This window comes from Ostrea edulis, chromosome 10 (genome assembly GCF_947568905.1).
Source record: "Ostrea edulis chromosome 10, xbOstEdul1.1, whole genome shotgun sequence".
In the NCBI taxonomy this organism is placed as follows: domain Eukaryota; kingdom Metazoa; phylum Mollusca; class Bivalvia; order Ostreida; family Ostreidae; genus Ostrea; species Ostrea edulis.
The window spans coordinates 33,101,964-33,125,361 of NC_079173.1; the positions used below are offsets into that span (position 1 = coordinate 33,101,964).

Sequence of the window (23,398 nt, forward strand, 5' to 3'; positions counted from 1 at the left end):
AAATTGATTTTGCTAAAAAAAAAAAAAATTAAATACTTCAGTAGCATGCGACATTTCCTCTAAAATGGACATCACTTGTGAATTTTGAAACGAAAAACGACATTGAATTTTGTGAGCATCAATATTTTATTTCCAGATTTATTTCATTGAATAGGCACGTTTCGAGTTCATCCGGAACACCCGGGATTTTTCGCATTTAGCCACGCCGATCACGTGACTTGAACAAAATGTTCAGCAGGGGTACTTCCGGTTGATATTGTTTACTCTGGTAACAAAACTGTCTTTAACAAAATATGCATTTTGTGGCACGAAAGGTCGCAATTCAGATAATGGAAAGAAAGGGGGTGTATATCTACTTTGGATGATGTTAAAGTTCACCCTTTCCCAACCCTGGAAAAAAATGTCCACGCAGAGGAAACGATGGCGTCATTTGTTTAGAAAACCACAAAAAGCAGAATAGTGCAGAAAATTAGAGCGATTATTACATTCCGTAAAAGCTGAACCAACACAGAAGCATCCCTGTTCTAGCCATTTCACCATATGAAAGGCGAAGATAACAAACAGTGATCCAAGTTTTAAGAAAGCCAAGAGGTATGTACTGCCCTTTACAAATAGGCCTAGTTGATACATGTACCCTCATCCACATAGATTTGAACAATGTATGCATTTTACAATGGTGATCATGTGGCACTAAATTGATAGTAGATTATCATATATCAGAGAATTTACACTTCGAACTCATGGTTTAGGCTCATAGGCAATTTCGGGCAGGGGGGGTCATATAATTATAATATTGGGGGATCTATTCTTACAGATTAGGATTTGCAATAATCATTCATCCAAGCTCCATACAGATAGTTCATTTACTTCCAAATAAATTTCAATTCATATCAAAGAACTCTCATTTATCTTTGCTCCAATTTGACCATGCAGTGTGCTTTGTATACATCAGAAATTACATGTATGTACACTTCCACTCATATTTATGTGCTCTCCCATTTAGTAAGAAAAATGAGAATGATTTTCTTTCTTCATAATCTATTCAACATATATACACAGGTTGATAACAATGACTGTCCTCCTTATGTTGACTGGAATTATTGACTGGTATGCAGTAAAACAGCTGAGGGAAAGTTCAACTATTAATTCATTTCAGCCGGGTAAGAATCAATATCCTTTTGTGTATTATACATCTGCAATTCTTTTCTTTTGCTGCTTCAAATGTAGTGTATTTGAAATTTTAATTCTGATATTTTGGTATTATTATAGGTAGTCTGGCAGTATTATAGGTAATCTGGCAGTAATGGCATGACATCATGAGAGCTAACCAACATGGTTAATGGTGTATAGAGACACTGTCTGAAGACCTCGAGGGAAAGGCAAGGAAAATGGATGATCCACTTCCAATATCCCTGTAAAAAAGAGGAAGGATACCACAATATTGACGATAAATTATTGTCAATTCAAGAAGCAAAGTTGTGAAAATGCAAAAATAATATTTAATGTATTTGTTAGAAAAATATCATTAACTGCATATATATTTCTTGACCTTATTCAGGAATACATCAGATGTAGTCATTCATATTAAAACCGAATCTATGAATTTTCATAACTTTAATCAATAAAGTTTACTATATTTATTTTACATGTATCTGATTTCCCTAATACATTGTACTCATGGGAGTTTGCTTGCATTCAATGTTCTGACATGAATCCGAAAATGTGCATATTTCATCACAAGAGCCCTCCTGGGCACTAAGCATGTGTCGTGTATAAAACCAACTCAAACCAGATCTACCAACATAATATTTGAATGAACACAAACGGTCTTAGATACTCTTTCGTTTCCTCTGCTATATATATGGAATTAAACAGCACTAATTCTTTTTTTTCAATTTTGTTAATATATACAAGTCAATTAACTTTTCTCAAACTTTTGATGCATATAATGGATTTTCTCTGTACTGCTACATCTATGTGCACAGAATGGAAATGATGTAACTAAGAGGAATATACCTTAATCATGAGCATATATATTTTGTTCAATGATAACAATTTGAGCAATGATCATAAATACTCATGACATTGGAATTATGAAAAGTCATTGAAATGCATGTATCTACTAGAGTCACTTTCATACTAAAAATTCTTCTTATTAAATGAGTCACTTATAAATGAAAGACTTGTGACGCAAGTATTAGTTGATAGATAATAATTTTCAAATATCGATGTTTAAATTAGGGAGGATATCATTTATAACTTAGTAGATATGATATTAAATTATTCTCACCCATATAACATTTTTGTTTTGTCTTGGTCATTTTTGGTAGCATATATCTCATTCTGTTGTGTCTTTGATTAGTACGAAGATCATTTATGTAGAAATATTCCACAGCTTTGACATAATCAGCATGGTCAGTCATTCACAGATGATACCACTGTCCTGTCCATAGTTTAATAGCAAACCATTCAGACCAAAGCAGGTCATATATGTACACCATCACAGCACCTGAAAGATATATATCTAGTTTTACAAACATGCATGTATCGAACAAAATATTTTAAGGTCAAAATTGCTTCACTTATTTTGTGAAATCTTTAGGTACATGAACAGCTCCAGTACAATCTCTATATTAAGCTATAGAGAACGATTTAGCTATTTCAAATCTTTTATGAAATTAACTTTGAAAAGTGTAAAAATCCAATTTCAGTGAATGATAAAATTCCACCAATGTACATGTACTTGCAAAATTTTTCAAAAATAATATATTGTAAACCACATTCCTCAGAAATATAATTTTGATTCACAAATGTTACTTTTCAAAAATGTCTCACTGCACCTTAGAAAAAGTTTCTCAAATCAGCATGAATTGATTTAATTATGAATGAGGATCAACAAAATAATGGATATTAGGCAATCTGAGTTTACATAGTGTAATATCTGTGGAAACGAGGGGGTTATTTATATTTGGTTTCTTTTACATCATATATGAAAACAAATTATTTTTTTTATAAAATTGTTAGAAAATCAGTAAAATTCAAAAGGCTTTCCACAAATTATGACATTGTTGAATTTGTTTATAGAAAAAACAAAAAGCTGTCCAGGTCTAGTTTTGCATTAAAAAACATGCAGCGAAATATTTGTGAGACTTTACACCCGCACTAGGAATGAACGAATACATTGTATAAATAGCCTAACCCCCTCATTTCCACAGAAGTCAGTACTGGGCACGATGTCGGCTTTATGAATCACTTTAAGACATTGTGTTTTGTTTAATCATATATAACGTTCTACAAAAAAGTAGTAACTATTTTGATTTACCTATCTGGTAGGTTTCACCGAGTCTAATACGTTCTTTTCATGTCCCACTATGGCTAGTACTGTACTAGATAGGGCTATAGGGCCTAGGGTTCCTAGACAGTTAGGCCTTCTGCATAGATCTGCAAGTTACACTGCAACATCGTCGTCTTCTCTAAGTCTTCCGTTGAATTTGACCAATGGTAGCTTATCAAACGTTGACAAACAAATACGTACCCCCATACATCCCAAACTAATACATTTAATACGCGAAGTGTTGGTGAACAACGAGAAACCGGAAGTAACCCTGCTGAACATTTTTGAAGCGGCGTGACTAAACACAGAATAAAAACCGCGTTCCGGAGGAACTCGAAAAACGGCTATTAAGGCATGAAACTCGAACGTTATTATTTAGACCAAATTGTGTCCCCTGTTGAATTTGAACTTAAAGGTCAATATCAATACAGGGATGACTCTTAATTTTGGAGTTGAAGCAAGCTACAACTATTGAATATCCATTAGGCTTATACATCATTACAGCTCTAGCAATACAACTTATAATGAAATATTCGCATGTTTCAAGATTTAAAAGAATCTGTTTTGAAATGTATTTTAATTTCAACCTAGAATATTAGGTTTCTGTTAGAAACGCATGCCTATTGTCCACGTATTGCAGTCCTCTTTTAAAGGACAACAACTTGTTTGATTACTTTTCGTTTTGCCTTTTCCTATTACTAGACAAAATTAAGACTGAAAAAAAATGAAGATAACGAACAATGATCATTCTCATAGTTCTTATAAAGAATACAAAAGCAAGAATATGGCAAAATACGAGCAACTGGACACATCAGTGGTAAAGCCATGTGCCTAGGAGAAGTAAGCATCCCCTGCTGACTGGTCATACCCGCCTTGAGCCTTATTTGGATCAGGTAAGCGGAGTAATCCGTAGTCAAAATCAGCATGTAAAGAACGGCCTAACATGTCAGATAGCATTCGACCTAATGTCAGGTTGTATTTGGAAATCGGATCATTATAACGACCATGTAATTTGCGAAATACTAACTACCGGTTTAAACGAAACTATTGAAACCCCTGCAACATCAACTATTTACCAGTAGCCTGCCTCGATTTAAAATTTGATCATACGCAGAACATGCTCTCGTGTATCGAATCAGTTGAGAGACATGGACACCATATACAGATGATAAGTATGGGAGTTTACGTTGGAGAAGCAGAAGTCATCCCGTTTGTCACCAAGTTAAGTCGTTAGTTTGTCTTTAACATATGTTCCCGTGGGGATCCGGGTTAGAATAGGTCCTCAGTACCCCTTGCTTGTCATAGAAGGCAACTGAATGGGGTGGTCCTTCGGCTGAGACTGCTAAAACCGAGGTCCCGTGTTACAGTAGATGTGGCACGATAAAGATCACTCCCTGTTCAAAGGCCATAAGCGCTGAGCATAGGCCGAAATTTTGCAGCCCTTCACCGACAGTGAGTGAAATAATCTCGAGAGGGACGTTAACTAATATTCAATCAATCTTTAACATCTGTTTGTAATCATATATCCAGTTAGATAAGAAGAAGATATGAAAGGCTGGTATATTTCATTTTAAGTTCATTGAAGGCCACAGCGAGACATTTTCGTCTTACGTAGAAGCTGTTGAATCCTTCTCTGTGCATTTTGTGCCGACTGCGAAGCACAGCGACCTGCATTGATATTTTTTCCGCAGCCTCTCTGTCCGTCGGTCATCCTAGAACATCTGGAACTGAAAGAGATCACGCGTCTTTAAATTCGTTTGTACTCTCATATATATGCGTTCCTTGAAACTTTTTTTTAAAACTCGAGTTAGAAAAGGTTAAGATCTACATATTTCAATGTATTCAATTTTGTGATGCTTTTAATACATGTATATCTATAAATAGATCACTACTGTGTATAGGAATGAATTCATGGGTTCTCGGTCCACTCCGCTCCACGTTGATGGGAAGATGGAATAAATTGTGTAATATTTACTTCTGTACCAATCCACCCTTCTAAGTAAAGGCAGAAATTTGGTAAACACCCTTCATGGGTAAGTTACAGTGAAACTAAGATGAATGACCGAATTGCGTTATAATTTTTCCTAAATTTAAATCAGCTTAGATAGTCAAAGTCATTTATCACCGTATCAAAACAGGAAATGATGGATCGAAGACGAAAAGAGGATAACGACGCAGGTAAGAGGTCGAACATGATGTTGAGTACGTGAAAATAGGCCTAAATAACACATACATGTACTACACTATGTAATTAACATTCTCCGCTCGATTTCAAGGCTACCGGCGCTTAAAGAAATTAACAGGGAGGAAAAAAACATGAATCGAGGCGCTGGACCGTGTATTATGGTTCTATTGCCATGGTAGCAATTAAGTCATGCGCATGATGTAGGCAAACAAAGTTCGTTAACTAGAATTGATAGACAGAAAACGCTTCAAATTGTTAAACATGAAATGCTTGTGACATGCACGCTTATTTATGAAATAGCAAATCTAGCAAATTTAAAGTCAGAATTACAAACTTCAGACTAACATCGTAAAATTAGTAAAATACCATGTTTATAAATACATGTATGTATAGAAATTTACATAAAATTGTGAATTTTCAGCAGCGTGAAAACAAATTTACGCAAGAAACCGTGATAATAACCAAGTACAATAATTCATTGTGTATCGAAAAATAGCCATTGTAATGATGTTTTCGTTTTGTAATAATATCGAATGTTTTGAAATCGAAAAATATGATGAAAAGAAAGCATCTCAATCTTGTTTGTGGTCATAATATGCTTGGTATAAAATAATTCTACCGTTGTATACGTTTATTTTCTTCTTTCCTATATACATCTCAAATGAACAGCATGTCTGAAATCTACAACATGTAGTACATTAGCAGGTATGGTTGACGATCATATTTTGTAACACAGCGTTTCGGACAGAAATTTTCGTACATATACTATGATTGTATATTTACTTTATCTAGCGAGTTGTAATATTGTATATATTCGCACGATTTTACCGAGCGAATGTTTACATAATTTTAATGAATTGGAAATATGTTCTGTCTACCTCGCGGCAATAGTAGTTGGAATTTGACTTGATGAAGGCTATACCACATGTTTATAAATGACACAGTAGTAGAATTAGAATGTCTTCGCATAATCTTGCCATTGAGAGTGGACGTCATTTTAATGTAGCAAGAAATAACCGCTATTGTAAACTATGTAATTTAGATAATGAGGATGAATTTCTTTTTATTTTAAAATGTCCTTGCTTTATTGAATTGCGCAGGAAATATATCAAGAGGTATTATTGGGAAAACCCATCTGTTTTTAAACTTATACAATTATTAAGTGTAAAAAAAATTCAAAGAGTTGTGTAATTTGGGGAAATATCTTTACTGTGCCTTTAATTTACATAATGATTTACTTATATAACATTCTCTGTCTATAAATTCACATCATCATTGTGTAACATACCATATAATGTCATGCCATGTCATACTATACAATTGTTAACTTGTTTATTATTTTTGTAAACATGTATGCCATAGGACGTATGTCTTCAGCAATAAAGAATAATAATAAAGAATCTTTTCTTCCGCTGACGTCACAGATTTAGTTTCACGCACGGCTGCGTCATGTTTTAACCTGCATTCAATAAGCGGTAACATCTTCACTAACGGTTGTTAATGAACCTATATTTTTATCCAATGGATGATGTACAGTGTAGGTATGGGAGTCTTTTATCATATCTTTTCCACATGCATTTGACGCAATGTTTCATAAATCCCCGGATGTGTGTCGTTGACGTGTTTCGATGTGATGTGCAGCACTACAGACGTATAATGAGTCCGACTTTCAATTTGAGATTGTCAGATACAATATCATCTTTGTCTTGTCTGTGGAAGAAAGTGACACATTTAGTTATGGCCCCTAATCGTTCAATAGAAAGTAAATTGGGTTTTCTGCATGTTACTTACATTCTGATATTTCGCATAAGAATCACATGGATCATTTGATAAAAAAAAAATCCTTTCGCATTTTTCTTTTCCTTTTTAAAACCTTTAAATATATTTAGTCCCCCAACGACGGAGCCAAAGAGGAAGTTAACATAAACAGTTGAACATAAACAGTTGACATTTGATTATTCACGCATTAATATTACGCAGACGAAATGACTTGGGACCGGTAGGGAGCATGGTACATTAAAAAAAATGCTTGTTTTAAAATTGGTTTTGCCTTTTATGTGAAATCTGGAATCAATGCTTTTCACTAAACATTATTGATAATTTGTAAAATTTCACACGTATTGAAGTTGTACACATCCTATAATTTATTTTTTGATTTCCTGTTTTGAGCTAAGATATTGACGCCACGGTATTCAGTTTGATGATCCAATGCGTGTAATATGAAACTGCCCTAGGGTGTTTACACAACACTGATATGTTGAATTTTGCATTTCAGTCATTATTCATACAACAACGTGGATGTATTTGCTATGGAAGATTGATATATTGTATATTGTTTAACGTCCCTCTCGAGAATTTTTCACTCATATCGAGACATCACCATTGCTGGTGAAGGGCTGCAAAATTTAGGCCTGTGCTTGGCGTTTACGGTATTTGAGCAGGGAGGGATCTTTATCGTGCCACACCTGTTGTGACACGGGGTCTTGGATTTTGCGGTCTCATCTGAAGGACTGTCCCATTTTATTGTCACCTCTTACGACAAGCAAGGGGTACTGAGGATCTATTCTAACCCAGATCCCCACGGGAATCGATGGGAAACGATAAACCATGTTTGATATTGTTTAAAAATATATGTATAACCTTATCAAATAAATTTCATTTGTCGTTGTTGGCAAAATATATTGAAATAAAAATGTGGTCATCATATCTGGAATAAGATTTCCCTCCTGATAACAGCAATAACCACCATGTTTTAATTATCTTGTGCTTCGATTCAAACATGGCAACAGTCTCCGTCAAAGTTTATCTCTACATGTGAACAACGCCATCATTGATAAGTTCATGAAATTTACATTGTATTCAACTGGTCGCCAAGTAGTTCCGCTTCGCTTCGCAAGGGTCTGGGTTCGATTCCTAATCCTGGCTCTGTATCAAACCTAAGGACCATAAGTAGTAACTTCCTTCGCCAAGCGTCCGGTAGTAAAAGTCACGCGGATATGACCTAAAACAAAACAGAGGTTCCGTGTCAAGGTAGGCGTTGGCACGATAAAGAACGCTTAGTGCTGCGGCCGTAAGTCAAAATTTGTGGCACTTCATTACATTCTCAAATGGGACATAAAATAACATTCAAGCAAACTAACAAACATTGTATTCACATATTGAAAATATTTTATCTTTTGAAAAAACTACTACCCTTCTACTAAACACTGTTTATTGCAACATTATGTTACTACTAAACACTGTTTATTGCAACATTATGTTGTTTTAGATGCAAGAGAAACTCGCTTTACTTCTTACTTAAAAGCTATGACTTTTTTTGTACTTACATAAAAAAACAAAATAGGGTGTTATGGAAAGATGCTTTTTTGTTATTTATCAGTAAAACCTGGATTAAGATATCACATAAAGGCAAGATTAACTTTCTCGGAGCTTAAGTACAGATCTGTTGAACAGAAAATATGTCCTAAAAGACAATAAACGTCACCCATCCCCGTGTTAGTTTATAACGACCATAGAAGTTCTCCTGTCACAAGGCCCCGAACGTAAAGATATCCCGTGCATCGTGAGCTTACTGCCATTTAATCACGGATAACTGCCGTGTGTGGCCAGACTGCATCGTATTAATTTCTCCTTCCATCGGGAACAGTGTCTTGTTTTGCTAATTTTCCGGGCGATAATTTCATTTAACGAGAGATAACCGTGAACGAGATAAAATAGTCTCCTTTGCCGATGGGTATAGTGAAATACACCATGATCTTTGTGGTCTGTGTAATACAATTTGGTTTGTTTACACCACTTACTAATTTGCTGTTTGATGATAAACGAGGTCTGTGAAAACAACGAGTTCCATGACCGATCTTTGTGACGTCAGATGTGTGCACTGTAACAGACGTCCCCCAAGATATTTTCCAAGATTCACTGTTGTTGTAAGAGGCGACTAAATGGGGCGGTTCTTCGGATGAGACCACAGAAACTGAGGTCCCGTGTCACAGCAGGTGTGGCACGAAGATCCCTCCCTGCTCAAAGGCCGTAAGCGTCGAGCATCGGCCTAAATTTTGCAGCCCTTCACCGGCAATGGTAACTATTCCTAAACTTTTTAAATACCCTTACAAAAATACATTGCTAGATCCATTAAATATTCTACCCAGCTCCTATCTTTGTTCCTCTCGAAAATATTAACAGCTATGAAGGAGAAACTTCAAACGTACCGTGTGACAACATATGCCAGAATTGGTGTAATTCAAATGTGGATTCTAAAAACTTCTAAAGAATTATTAGTAAACTTGAAATCGCAAAACTTTTCTCTAATCAACAACATCAAAACGTATGACTTTTCAACTCTTTACACGACCATTCCTCACGATATAAAGACTAGACTTTTTGACATATAGACTGCTGCATCTTCAACAAAAATGGAAAACGCAAATATCACTACCTAGTGATCCAATAAAATTACGTACTTTGTGAAACGCCACTCTGATTCCACGTACTCTGAAGTTGAAATATAAAATATGCTGGAGTTCCTCATTGACAATATCTTCGTGGTCTTTGGTGATCAGGTCTTCCAACAGTCTGTTGGAAATCCCATGGGCACGAATTGTGTTCCTTGTCAGCTGACTTGTTTTTCTATATTCCTATGAAGCAGAATTCATTTCTAAAAATTAAAATTTTTATTCATATGACGATTCGATATATCCCAGTGAACTCAAAATAAAAGACACCACAGAGTCATCCGCTTTTGCTTCATACTTAGATATTTTATTGAAAGTAGACAGTAACGGCAAACTAAAAACTCAACTTTATGACAAAAGGGATGATTTCAGCTTCTCCATCATCAACTTCCCACATTTATGTAGCATTATTCCATTATCACCTGCATATGGTGTTTATATCTCTCAACTGATTCGATGCTCAAGAGCTTGTTCTGCTTCTGGTCAGTTTTGAAATCGAGGAAATCTACTGAAAACAAGTTGATGGTGCAGGGATTCCAATGCCTCGTATAAAGTCAGCATTTTGCAAATTCTATGGTCGTTATAACAATCTGGTTTGCCAGTATAACCTATCATTGGGTCAAATTCTGTCTGACGTGTTTCATACCGATTGTTGGGCCGTTCTTGACACACTGATTTTGACTACGGATAACTCCTTTAACCTGATCAATATATAGGGCTCACGGCGTGTGTGACCGGTCAACAGGGGATGCTTACTCCTCCTAGGCACCTGATCCCACCTCTGGTACATGTATATTCAGGGGTCCGTGTTTACGTAACTCTCTATTTTTGTATTGCTTATGAGATGTTATACCTAACTATTGCATTGGTTGAAGCAAACATCGTATGAGGTATACATAGACCGTAGTTACTGTATCCCATACACATTCTCCAATACTGATCATTGTAAGTAAAGTAAATACTGATCACTGTATGTAAAGTAAATACTGATCATTGTAAGTAAAGTAAATACTGATCATTGTAAGTAAAGTAAATACTGATCACTGTATGTAAAGTAAATACTGATCAGTGTAAGTAAAGTAAATACTGATCATTGTAAGTAAAGTAAATACTGATCATTGTAAGTAAAGTAAATACTGATCATTGTATGTAAAGTAAATACTGATCACTGTATGTAAAGTAAATACTGATCACTGTATGTAAAGTAAATACTGATCATTGTATGTAAAGTAAATACTGATCATTGTATGTAAAGTAAATACTGATCATTGTAAGTAAAGTAGATACTGATCATTGTATGTAAAGTAAATACTGATCATTGTAAGTAAAGTAAATACTGATCATTGTAAGTAAAGTAAATACTGATCATTGTAAGTAAAGTAAATACTGATCATTGTAAGTAAAGTAAATACTGATCATTGTAAGTAAAGTAAATACTGATCATTGTAAGTAAAGTAAATACTGATCATTGTAAGTAAAGTAAATACTGATCATTGTAAGTAAAGTAAATACTGATCATTGTAAGTAAAGTAAATACTGATCATTGTAAGTAAAGTAAATACTGATCATTGTATGTAAAGTAAATACTGATCATTGTAAGTAAAGTAAATACTGATCATTGTAAGTAAAGTAAATACTGATCATTGTATGTAAAGTAGATACTGATCATTGTATGTAAAGTAAATACTGATCAGTGTATGTAAAGTAAATACTGATCATTGTATGTAAAGTAAATACTGATCATTGTATGTAAAGTAAATACTGATCATTGTATGTAAAGTAAATACTGATCATTGTATGTAAAGTAAATACTGATCATTGCATGTAAAGTAAATACTGATCATTGTAAGTAAAGTAAATACTGATCATTGTAAGTAAAGTAAATACTGATCATTGTAAGTAAAGTAAATACTGATCATTGTAAGTAAAGTAAATACTGATCATTGTATGTAAAGTAAATACTGATCATTGTAAGTAAAGTAAATACTGATCATTGTAAGTAAAGTAAATACTGATCATTGTAAGTAAAGTAAATACTGATCATTGTAAGTAAAGTAAATACTGATCATTGTAAGTAAAGTAAATACTGATCATTGTATGTAAAGTAAATACTGATCATTGTAAGTAAAGTAAATACTGATCATTGTAAGTAAAGTAGATACTGATCATTGTATGTAAAGTAGATACTGATCATTGTATGTAAAGTAGATACTGATCATTGTATGTAAAGTAAATACTGATCAGTGTATGTAAAGTAAATACTGATCATTGTATGTAAAGTAAATACTGATCATTGTATGTAAAGTAAATACTGATCATTGTATGTAAAGTAAATACTGATCATTGTATGTAAAGTAAATACTGATCATTGCATGTAAAGTAAATACTGATCATTGTAAGTAAAGTAAATACTGATCATTGTAAGTAAAGTAAATACTGATCATTGTAAGTAAAGTAAATACTGATCATTGTAAGTAAAGTAAATACTGATCATTGTATGTAAAGTAAATACTGATCATTGTAAGTAAAGTAAATACTGATCATTGTAAGTAAAGTAAATACTGATCATTGTAAGTAAAGTAAATACTGATCATTGTAAGTAAAGTAAATACTGATCATTGTAAGTAAAGTAAATACTGATCATTGTATGTAAAGTAAATACTGATCATTGTAAGTAAAGTAGATACTGATCATTGTAAGTAAAGTAGATACTGATCATTGTATGTAAAGTAGATACTGATCATTGTATGTAAAGTAAATACTGATCAGTGTATGTAAAGTAAATACTGATCATTGTATGTAAAGTAAATACTGATCATTGTATGTAAAGTAAATACTGATCATTGTATGTAAAGTAAATACTGATCATTGTATGTAAAGTAAATACTGATCATTGCATGTAAAGTAAATACTGATCATTGTATGTAAAGTAAATACTGATCATTGTATGGAAAGTAAATACTGATCATTGTATGTAAAGTAAATACTGATCATTGTATGGAAAGTAAATACTGATCATTGCATGTAAAGTAAATACTGATCATTGTATGTAAAGTAAATACTGATCATTGTATGTAAAGTAAATACTGATCACTGTATGTAAAGTAAATACTGATCATTGCATGTAAAGTAAATACTGATCATTGTATGTAAAGTAAATACTGATCATTGCATGTAAAGTAAATACTGATCATTGTATGTAAAGTAAATACTGATCATTGTATGTAAAGTAAATACTGATCAGTGTATGTAAAGTAAATACTGATCAGTGTATGTAAAGTAAATACTGATCAGTGTATGTAAAATAAATACTGATCATTGTATGTAAAGTAAATACTGATCATTGTATGTAAAGTAAATACTGATCATTGTATGTAAAGTAAATACTGATCACTGTATGTAAAGTAAATACTGATCATTGTATGTAAAGTAAATATTGATCATTGTATGTAAAGTAAATACTGATCATTGTATGTAAAGTAAATACTGATCATTGTATGTAAAGTAAATACTGATCACTGTAGTAAAACGCACTACATTTTGCCCAAATAATGTAAGAAATTCGTAGCTGGTATTTTGCTGCACATTGCATATCAAAGGAATAAGAAAAAATACCATTATGTGAATTTGTCATTAAAGCTAACAAATGACCAGAATAATCTTGTATAACGATTAATTGGCTAAGCTTAAATCAGAGAATTGACTGATAACTACAAACTGACTAGTTAAGCGTTTAGAAACCGACTGACTATAGTCACATGACACAAAAAACCGACTGACTATAGTCACATGACACAAAATAGCCAAGCCAATAAAACATGTACAAATGCTAAAAAAAGGCTTAATTATTGTCTACCTATATAACGAAAAGGCGTTGATTTGTGTACATGCACGAACGATAAGTAGTTTATCGGTTTCGCTGTTTTTGTTTATCGAGAGACGTCTCCGGCATTGTAATTAGTCTGTCTGGGAGTTTACTATGTGTAAGAAAATTCAGACGTGTTAATTCTTCAGGGGGCACATTGGGGCTATAGTAATGAATAAATTGATATTTGGTGATTCTATTTACCAATAGATTATTCCGAGATAGTAAATATAAACGATATTGATCCCTGAATCATCTTAACTGGTGTTTCTAACAATTAATCTAACCTGACAGGTCGGAGATATTTCGAGCATGTATAGCTAATAGTCTGTTTTCGATCTGAACGGTTAGAATTGATTTCATATTTTTATGTACATCTGTAATTGCGGTTTAGATTTAACAAAGGTTCCCCACATCTTTATATAGGGAGCACAGTGTACTGTATTTGTGTCCTGCAACTATCATCAGTTGAATGGGTTTTTAAATGAATAAAATAATAACACAACAAGAAAACAAAATTATGAATGGACAGTGTACAACAAGAGGCCCGTGGGCCTTAACGATGACCTGACAGATCTGCATACATATAGCAAGTAAATTGGACATGTTTTTCTTTTCCTAATTTATTGTCAAAGATTGGTGAGAAGTGATAATACAGATGCTCTGATAAATACTGAAACCTCATTCCATGTGAAACGAAAATAAAATCCGGTGTGTATTCATTCTTGCCTGTTCAGTTGAAACCCTTAACCATATCTAGTTTGCAACAAATAACAAATATTAGAGCGAGATTGATATAAGCCTTTTGGCTTGTTTCTCAATCTATTACATGTATAAGACATTGTTTGTAAACATTATTGTCGAATTATTTACGAATAAATATTGTTTAAACTAAATAACTCCGTATTATTTCCAAACGTTTTCCCAACAAATATGGAACATGGTTTCTACAGATTCTCCATTCCCAAACTTTCAGCTAATGAAATAACATGTTACAAGTCGCATTTGAATAAATCAACATTTATTGTGACTGAAGTATTGACGATCTTTAAAATTAACAAGTTATAAAGCCATCTCAAGAGAAAACATCAGGGAGTTATGTCTACCTCTCAGTCAACACGGGAGGTGGAAAGAACAGAATAAACAGGTCTTCATGGGCGCAGCCATTGCTAATCTTGACACAATTTATCCATTTTCTCCTTCTAAATATATAAGTTGTTATTTTAAGGGGATTTATTTGATTGGTCTCTATTTATAAAGTTACGTCATTCAAAACGAAGATTTCTAAGCGAGTTTACCCACGGTCGGTAAGTGGTAGCAAGATGGACGCGAGACAGACCGTGGGTTTCCGACGATTGTTTTACTCTGATATGTTTAGAATTAGCAATTAGTAAGCGCATTAAATATTCTTAGGTAAAGTTTTGACTTCTATTTTAGGCTCACCCTACCGCGGGGGACCACGATTTAAACATACAGGCCCTTTCTTTTAGAATATGTGACCTTGACTTTGAATTTACACAGAAGTTTCATCTTTTCTGGCCCAGTGGTTCTTCAAAAGATTTTGAATGATTCTACTCTTGCCCTTTCTTGATTACCCTTGAAAGTGGGTATTGTCCTTTATTTGAACAAACTTGAATCCCCTTCCCCGAACGGTACTTTGGGGCAGTTACTGCTGAAATTGGTTCAGTGTTTCTGGAGAAGAAATTGGAAAGTGAAAAGTACGCACAACGGAAGACGACGGACAAATGTCACGTGAGTGACTCAGATGACCTAATGATATTCTAAAATTGAAAACTTTTGAATTTACCCTTTTACAGTGAAAAAAAATGCAATTTTTGCATAAAAGTAACCTGAATTTTAAACATCAACAAAATAAAAGCTACTCTGCTACATGTGGATTCGAACACACAATCTACAGATCAGTAACCTTATACACATGTACATTAACCACTGGGCTATCCAGTTATGCAATAAATTCGGACGTCTCCATATGAGTGAAATATTCTCGAGAGGGACGTTAAATAATATACAATCAATCAAAAGAAGGAATAAATGCTATTTTGAAAGGAAACCAGACACCATAAAGACATGCGTCATACTTATATTGTGACGTCATATTTCATTTCAGAGATCGAATATAAAATGAACTAATAAGTAACCAAAGTATTTGTAACTGTCTTAAAACATGTATGACTACTGAAATTGAGGGGAATTAGAAGAAACGTTATCCTTTGACGGAGAATAAGACACATCCCTTTTTCCATGTCTTTATTACTAGATTTTGTAGGGGGCGGACGAATCTGGCAGACGGTTTCTCCCCTGACAAAATTTTGAGACCGTGATGAAGATTTCCAACACATAATTTATTTGTTCTATACTGACACGACAATATTGATAATGCCTGCTGAATGCTATGATTGACTGTGTCTCGGTCTCAGTTCGATAACGCTTCTTGTATTGACCTCATGAAGTATCTTCATATTAACCCCATAAAAAGCCTTTATAATTATATGATACCTGTATTTCAAAAAAGGAATACATTTCCCCCCATAGTGGTGAAAGATTGATGGATCGCGCACTCGGTGGCTAAATCCTTAAATCATTCCTTGGAAATCATTCCTTGGTACGGAGGTTGTATGACACTGGGATATGTACGATATTGCGTAGTGGAATGGCACGATTTAATGTTCGTAACAACATTTAGTGAAAACAATCATTGAAAAGAAAACTTGAGAGAGTAGTGATAATAATGCTCAGTACGGTACAACCTGCGAAATTAAAAATAATTTCCTAAAATATTTCATATGACATTGCTCAATCATTTCTTTTACACATACTGGAAATGTGCCTTACCGAGAGCTCGGAACAGGCGAATTGTCTATACAACATCGATTTCTGATAGCTTCTTGATTAAATTTGCAATGGGGGATTTGGCCATCAATTCTGGTCGTGAAAAGTGCTCCATTTTGTCATGATTTGTCTTTTTTTTTCCAGGACAAATTATTAGCGAAGCTGGATGACAGTGATTTAGATGCCACACAGACGGAAGAGGAGGAGGTGAGTTCATTAAGTCACTAAATTCTATGTTGATGGACTCTTAATTTCAGAGGCACCGCAATGTTGTACAGGAAGGTGGCAAAATTAAATCTGTCTCTCTTATAGTACCACCACCATGATCCGCCTCTCCATAGGACCGCACCATTATCGAAAGGGGTTGTCGCAATCCGATAAGAATACTTGGAGAGAGTAATTCTGACCTGCTCGGTATAAACTTGCCAGTCTATGTTCGAGATCTAAATCCAAGAACGACAACTCTAGAATCTCACGAGAACACATACCGATTATTTTGTCAAACTCGCGAGATTTTAGCCCCTCGAAAATAAGTGATTTTACAGTGTATGGTGAACATTCACACCATTTGCACGGGTTGGTCATAGGGTATATAATACTTATTGTAATAAAACAATTGCGTGAATACATGCATGTTTTACTCAAACGTTTTATGTTATCAGAATGATATGAAATTTTCGATGAAAAACACATGTATTTCAAACTCTGTAGCGTAACATAATATATCAATCAAGAAAAACCGGAAATGTAAATGCGAGTAAATGATATCAATCAATTTCAAGTTGGTGGGGGATCTACTGATGATAAACACATGAGAGATTTGATTCGTGCCTTGAATTATATTAAATTCAACCACAAAAATATAGTATATTTTATTCATCACTTCCTAGTACCTTTAGATATACATGAGTCTGAAACCGCATAGGAGGTCAGCTATATTACATCGTTCAAAATAAAAGCTGGCGTAACAGAAGAAAAGGTACCAAAAAATCTTTCAATTTATGAAGTAACATTTAATTACAACTGACAAAATACTTGAAGAAGACCCACAAAGAAGTGTAAAAATACATATATCTTGCAATTTATTTATATATCACACGGGATATTATTGAGGTAATCATGCGATGGACTGTCTGTATATATCTTATATATGAAAAGGTACTAATTACTATATGCCCACTAGATGTGAAGTATCCAATGAAATTGGGGATTGGAATCTTCCCTTTTGTGCTGATAGAAAGTTCCTATCAAAGGTGTGGTTAATATAGATAAACAATTCATTAGGATTGTGACAGATATAGGGAATGCTACAATGTTATACACCAGGGCAAAGTTCATGTTTTAAATTTCAAACTTTCAAGTACCTGCACTTTGTGTTGAAAAGTTGAATCCACAAACTTGATCGCAATCCAGCATGTTTCATTTATTGCAGTGTGTCGTCTGTCTGGCAGCGAAAGCTACTATGCAAACCTTTCCGTGCGGCCATAAGATCGTCTGCCGAAAATGTTTCATCAAGACGATCCAAGTGGCGGTCTCGCAGCGCTGTCTTCCACTGAGGTGCGTCATATGTCGCTCATCAATTCTTAAAGTCCGGCAGACGTCCGCACACCGCAAATCCAAGAAACCTTGTCAAACGTCACACGCTTCCCGACTCTTTGGTAGAGCCAAATCCAAAAAACCGCCTCCACGAGGAAAGTGATTCATGGCGGAAGAGAATGGCCTCCCAGGATCCAATGCAATGAATCTTCGCTGTGAATCATGGGTAGAGAATGGTGTTAAAACTTTGCGATATAAACTGCGTCATATCAAAATTAGTACAATCTAGTTTTTGTAGAGTATACCTGTATATGCATTTAGTAGTGTAACTACTGCTTTACAAAACCATTACACCTTACACTTTGTAGTTAGGTAGACGGTTTTAAAATCACCGATTACTTAAAGAATCATTTGAATTGCTTTGAATTGTGTTATAAGGAACGTCCTATTTTTGTAAGTAATTTTTTTTTATTTTTTGAAAGTTCAGTCGCAAATCCCAATTTGATCATGTCTTACTCGTCACTAGTCACTTTGCGAAATTTGAAACTTTTCTGTTTATACCAGATGATATTTTCTTCTATTATGTAGCTTCAATATATGCCAAAATATGCGTGTTTTGATGGGTCCCCGCCATGTGGCTGGTGGTCTATAGTAATCACCTTGTCTGTCTGTCGGTCAGCACTTTATAGGGCACACGATAATTTACCAGTAAGTTTTCTTGAGAAGGTTTTCATGAATTTTATACATGAATCTTGGATTAGACAGAGGAAGACGTCCTTTCGATATTCAGATTTTGGAACATGGATAATTTTTATTGGTAATATGATAATAGCACTTTCAATGACAAACAATAACATGATATTACTTTAGAAGATTTTCATAGAATTAAAAGGTAATGGTCAGATAGGAAGAGTAAGATCCCTTTCCATTTTCAGATTTATCAGTTTTCTCGCTACGGAATTATGGGAATTGATTTTTTTTAAATATTAGTTAGATGACAGTATTTTCTATGGCATGTACATGTACATATCTTCAAGTCCAGAAGGGGGGAAACCTTAAGAATAGGTGTACCAGTCATTTGACCATATACACATAGTTAAGTGTTAAAGCACCTGTTTGACCATCTGGGTCAATGTTAGAGCACCTGTCTGACCAGATACACGTGGTTCAGTGGTAGAGCACCTGTCTGACCAGATACACGTGGTTCAGTGGCAGAACACCTGATGAATATATTCAATCATTGTGGGACCCTTTCTGACTTTTCTAGTTCTTATGACAGTTATCTGAAGCATTACGTAGTGTATCATGATATACGTTAGTACCACGATGTCCGTCTGATGTACCGTAAACCGGATGTAAAGTCAGGCTGTGACGTATGTGCATTACACGACTTCCGGTACATTTACATCTTGCCAAAGACTTTGTAGATGTTTTCTTTTCTCCCCTTTTTGAGATACATTTGATGAATTAATGTAATTTCGTAATAATTATAACAATATCATTTTAAACTTAAACAATATCCTGTCCGAAAGGTCTGTGGTACGATTTCTTTAAATTATCAAAATTATATACTATTTGTAGTACTTTATAAGAAATTCAAAGAGAACAATTTTTTATGCTTTACAATTGAATAAATGTACAACTATCCCTGCACTGAATCTCTGCAACACGCATCCTTAGATGCCTGCTTTGTGTGTGTGTGTGGGGGGGGGGGGGGGGGGGTCTGCCTAAAATGTGCAAGTCGAAGCTGAGTGGGCTGCACTTGTTCATATACTGAGTTACAACCTCTAAATTATTATATAATGTGAAATTGATATACATAATGATAATATAGATATACATACCTTTTATGACTGGAATATTCTATATACATTACTACAGTTTAACTACTATATTGCCGCGTTTTACGCATACAAACGGATTTCGGTGTTAAGTAACTTCGAGAATTTTCATGGAAATTCTATAACATCAGCTTGATGGGACTAAGATAGGCTGCAACTGTTTAATATAATAATTTTAAATGAGTATCCTATGTATGTTTTTATACATTTTTTCTGATTTATTGATATTATTTTTCACTTGCATTTCAAGGAAAAATATGATTTGTTTTTACATTTTTATTCAATAGCACTACATGTATATTTATATTTTGAAATGTGAACGTTTTTAAAAGTGTATGTAAATGATGCAACAAGAATGTATCCAATACAGTATAAAGAAATTTGTTTCAACTAATTTACATCTGCTACTCGTGCTACTGTATACAGAGAAATATTCGCCCTCGTTTTATTTTCGCCCACGTTTTATTTTCGCCCTCGTTGTCAGTGGGCGAATTTATATTGACTAAGGGAAGCTATTTTATCTCTCGTCGCGGTCTCGTAGTTCAACGTTTGCTTTGTAACCGAGAGGTCGTAAGTTCAAACCCTGTGCATTGCATGACCGCGTCAAACCTAAGACGTTAACATAGGTAGTGATTGCTCCTTCGCCAAATATTCGGGATTTAGAAGTGGGAATCACGGGTCTTTAGGATATGACCTTAAAGACGGGTGTCGCGACAGGCTGTGGCACTTTGAAGAGCCCTCATTGCTATGGCATTGAGCGCTAAACATATGTCTAAATTTTTGGTACTTCACCTACAGCAGATGGCGTCTCAATATGCGTGAAAAATACTCTGCGGGACATAACACAAAAAAATCTCTTTTAACACAACTGTGGTGTCAGGAGGAATTACGGGGTGAAACCCTTTGCAAGGGTAGAAGGGCAACAAAAAAAAAATCCAAAAGAGGCGAAAATAATCCTATATACAGTACCTATATGGAGGAATGCATGTGTATTTATACAGTTGTCCTTCACAAATAATCCAAAAATACATTTTTATTTAGTAAATACCATTCAGGTATAGACTGAGAGTTTTATTCATCAGTGACGCCCTTCCAATATCCGTGATGATGATGATGATGATGATGGCACACGTAATTCCATCATTTCACAAATGAACCTCATCTCATGTGTTGAAAAAATTTGGAGTTTAAACGATATCTAACTTTGAAACAGTGAAAACTGTTTAAAGTGTAACTATAAGAAATATCGGTATTTTAGGAAAAGGGTATTTGATGCACGGATAATACATGCACCTGTATACGTTAATTAGGAAATAAATTTCATTTTAGAAAATACACAAGGTATGAACTGCGAATCCTCAAGCCAGCATACTTTGTGAAGTTTGTTATCCTCCTGCATTTTCAAAACTGAAATTTATTTTATATATTTACATTCTACTTTCTATCTAGATTCCTAGACGTTAACATAAACGTATTATATGTTTCTGTATTCGTACGCGCATTGTTCACAAGTATTCATAGGAAATGGCTATCAGATATCAAAGGCAAAAACATTAGAAATGTATCTTTTCTCTCTCGTGGTGGGTGTATCATAGTATGCATTGTTTCGCATCAAATGATGACTGGTATATCCGCGGCGTGTTTGTATCAAAGCCATGTATTAAAAAAGGGCAAAACAATCGATGTGAAATTTTATCGTATGTAGTTCACAAATAGTAATAAATTACAATAGACCCGGAAGGTTTCAAGAAATATGAGAATATATCAAACGTAGGAAAAATCAAAAATGCAATCAATCATAACGCAAAACTGTGGAGGAAATATGACCGACAATAAGACAACCATTAGTTGACTCACTAGTGAGTAAAGCTTACTATGATTTTAGTCTCACCTTTCGCTACGTTACTTTCATAAAAGTGAGACTTAGATCTAGATAGAAAATGAGCTGGTCGTAGTCCTCTCTTAAGCAATGTCTACCTATGACGTCAACAACCAATGTAATGACCATAGCGCTGGTCTGTAACTATGTCTGTTCCATTTCAACAAGTTTTATGGTGTAATGTCCCTTCATACGCTGAAAATTGATACAATTCCCTTTCTTTCAAACGAATTTCAAACTGTATATTTAAATTGCACGTAACTTCAGCATGCTAATCCAATGACACGGCGACAGGAAAAACTGGTAGCTTTGGGCGATCTGAAATCGGGATATTTATTTTTTGGTAGATTCCATCCGTTCTACACATTGTAATGAACAACATTACTGTGCACAATTTGTGTGGAAATTATAATTATTTATCATATGATCAGAGTTGGAATTACAGCCCCTTTTCTTTCCGTACACTGTAGAATTATCTGTCATCAAAGGGACGTTGTACTTTACAAATTTACACTTAGTGGACATTGTTTTATGGTAATGGATCTCCGACGACTGATTGTGGACATTGAGCATTTCAAGTGTTTGCTGTTTTAAAAATATGGACTTTGAACATTTTTTAAAAGTCTATAACACAAGCTTGTACAAAATATATTTTCTCCATATTAATTGTTTTTTTTAAAGTTCATTGTAACTGTCTTGATGGGAAAAAAATAGTCAATACATATTGCCCTCTAATATAGAGTGTGCATGTACATGTAGCTGGCATTCACTGTTTGTTACTCTACTTTATAATCATAGTATGAAATTTGTTGAATAGTACAACAGTCTATATCAGTATGGTATTCTAAAACAATACTATAACAGTATACTATTGTAAATTGTGGTGTGTTAGTAACATATGCAGCATGAGAAATGTTGCTTTTTTCTGATTGCCTTGTAAACTAGCGCGTGGCATTGCGCTATCCCATGATTTCACGCAACTTGTGGATTGTGCTTGGTCGGACACGTGGCAAATGTCTGATATTATAAAATGATATGGAGCTTAAATATGCACATCTGTAGAATAAATTATGTTTGTTAAAAGTGGTATTTGTCGTTACTCCCAGCGTATTACCCATTATTGATTTATTTTTGTTGTTTTGAATACAATCCTCTAAATCCCCCGAACTCCTGTCACGTGACCAGCCGCTGGTCAATGTACTCTGCTGTGTCGGGCCAGGGCTGATCTTATAGCTGTTTTGTGATCCCCTCATAACAGATTGAGTCTGATGGGATATAGTCACGTGATGGTTTCCTAGTGAGTCAGCGAACAGGTGCATCATGATCCATCGAGTTTGCTGTCACTTTAATTTATTGTTTTCATTCGTTACCGTATGTCACGTGATTCTTAACCTTGCACCTATTTACCGGCGGTACACGTAATTTCACGCTTTCCACCGTGTACAATGCCACATGCG

The 23,398-nt window shown here is 34.5% G+C and overlaps 1 protein-coding gene and 2 long non-coding RNA genes across 5 annotated transcripts in view; 2 read left to right on the forward strand and 1 right to left on the reverse strand.

The window, feature by feature from the left end:
* LOC125665829 (uncharacterized) overlaps positions 1–23,024 on the forward strand; it is a 68,339-nt gene extending 45,315 nt beyond the window's left edge. For all 3 annotated transcript variants that reach the window (XM_048898728.2, XM_048898729.2, XM_048898727.2), the window contains 2 exons: positions 16,830–16,892; positions 18,118–23,024. In XM_048898728.2, the coding sequence (XP_048754685.1) occupies positions 16,830–16,892; positions 18,118–18,384 (330 nt within the window). In that variant the 3' untranslated portion in view covers positions 18,385–23,024. The remainder of the gene's footprint in view (positions 1–16,829; positions 16,893–18,117) is intronic.
* On the forward strand, positions 816–2,295 carry LOC130050734 (uncharacterized). The gene is made up of 2 exons (XR_008798980.1): positions 816–1,160; positions 1,270–2,295. It is a non-coding gene; the product is annotated as an uncharacterized LOC130050734 (long non-coding RNA).
* LOC125665831 (uncharacterized) lies at positions 1,324–7,813 on the reverse strand. The gene is made up of 3 exons (XR_007366383.2): positions 3,323–7,813; positions 2,291–2,509; positions 1,324–1,412 (listed from the first exon to the last, which is right to left on the reverse strand). It is a non-coding gene; the product is annotated as an uncharacterized LOC125665831 (long non-coding RNA).
* Positions 23,025–23,398: the final 374 nt, after the last annotated feature.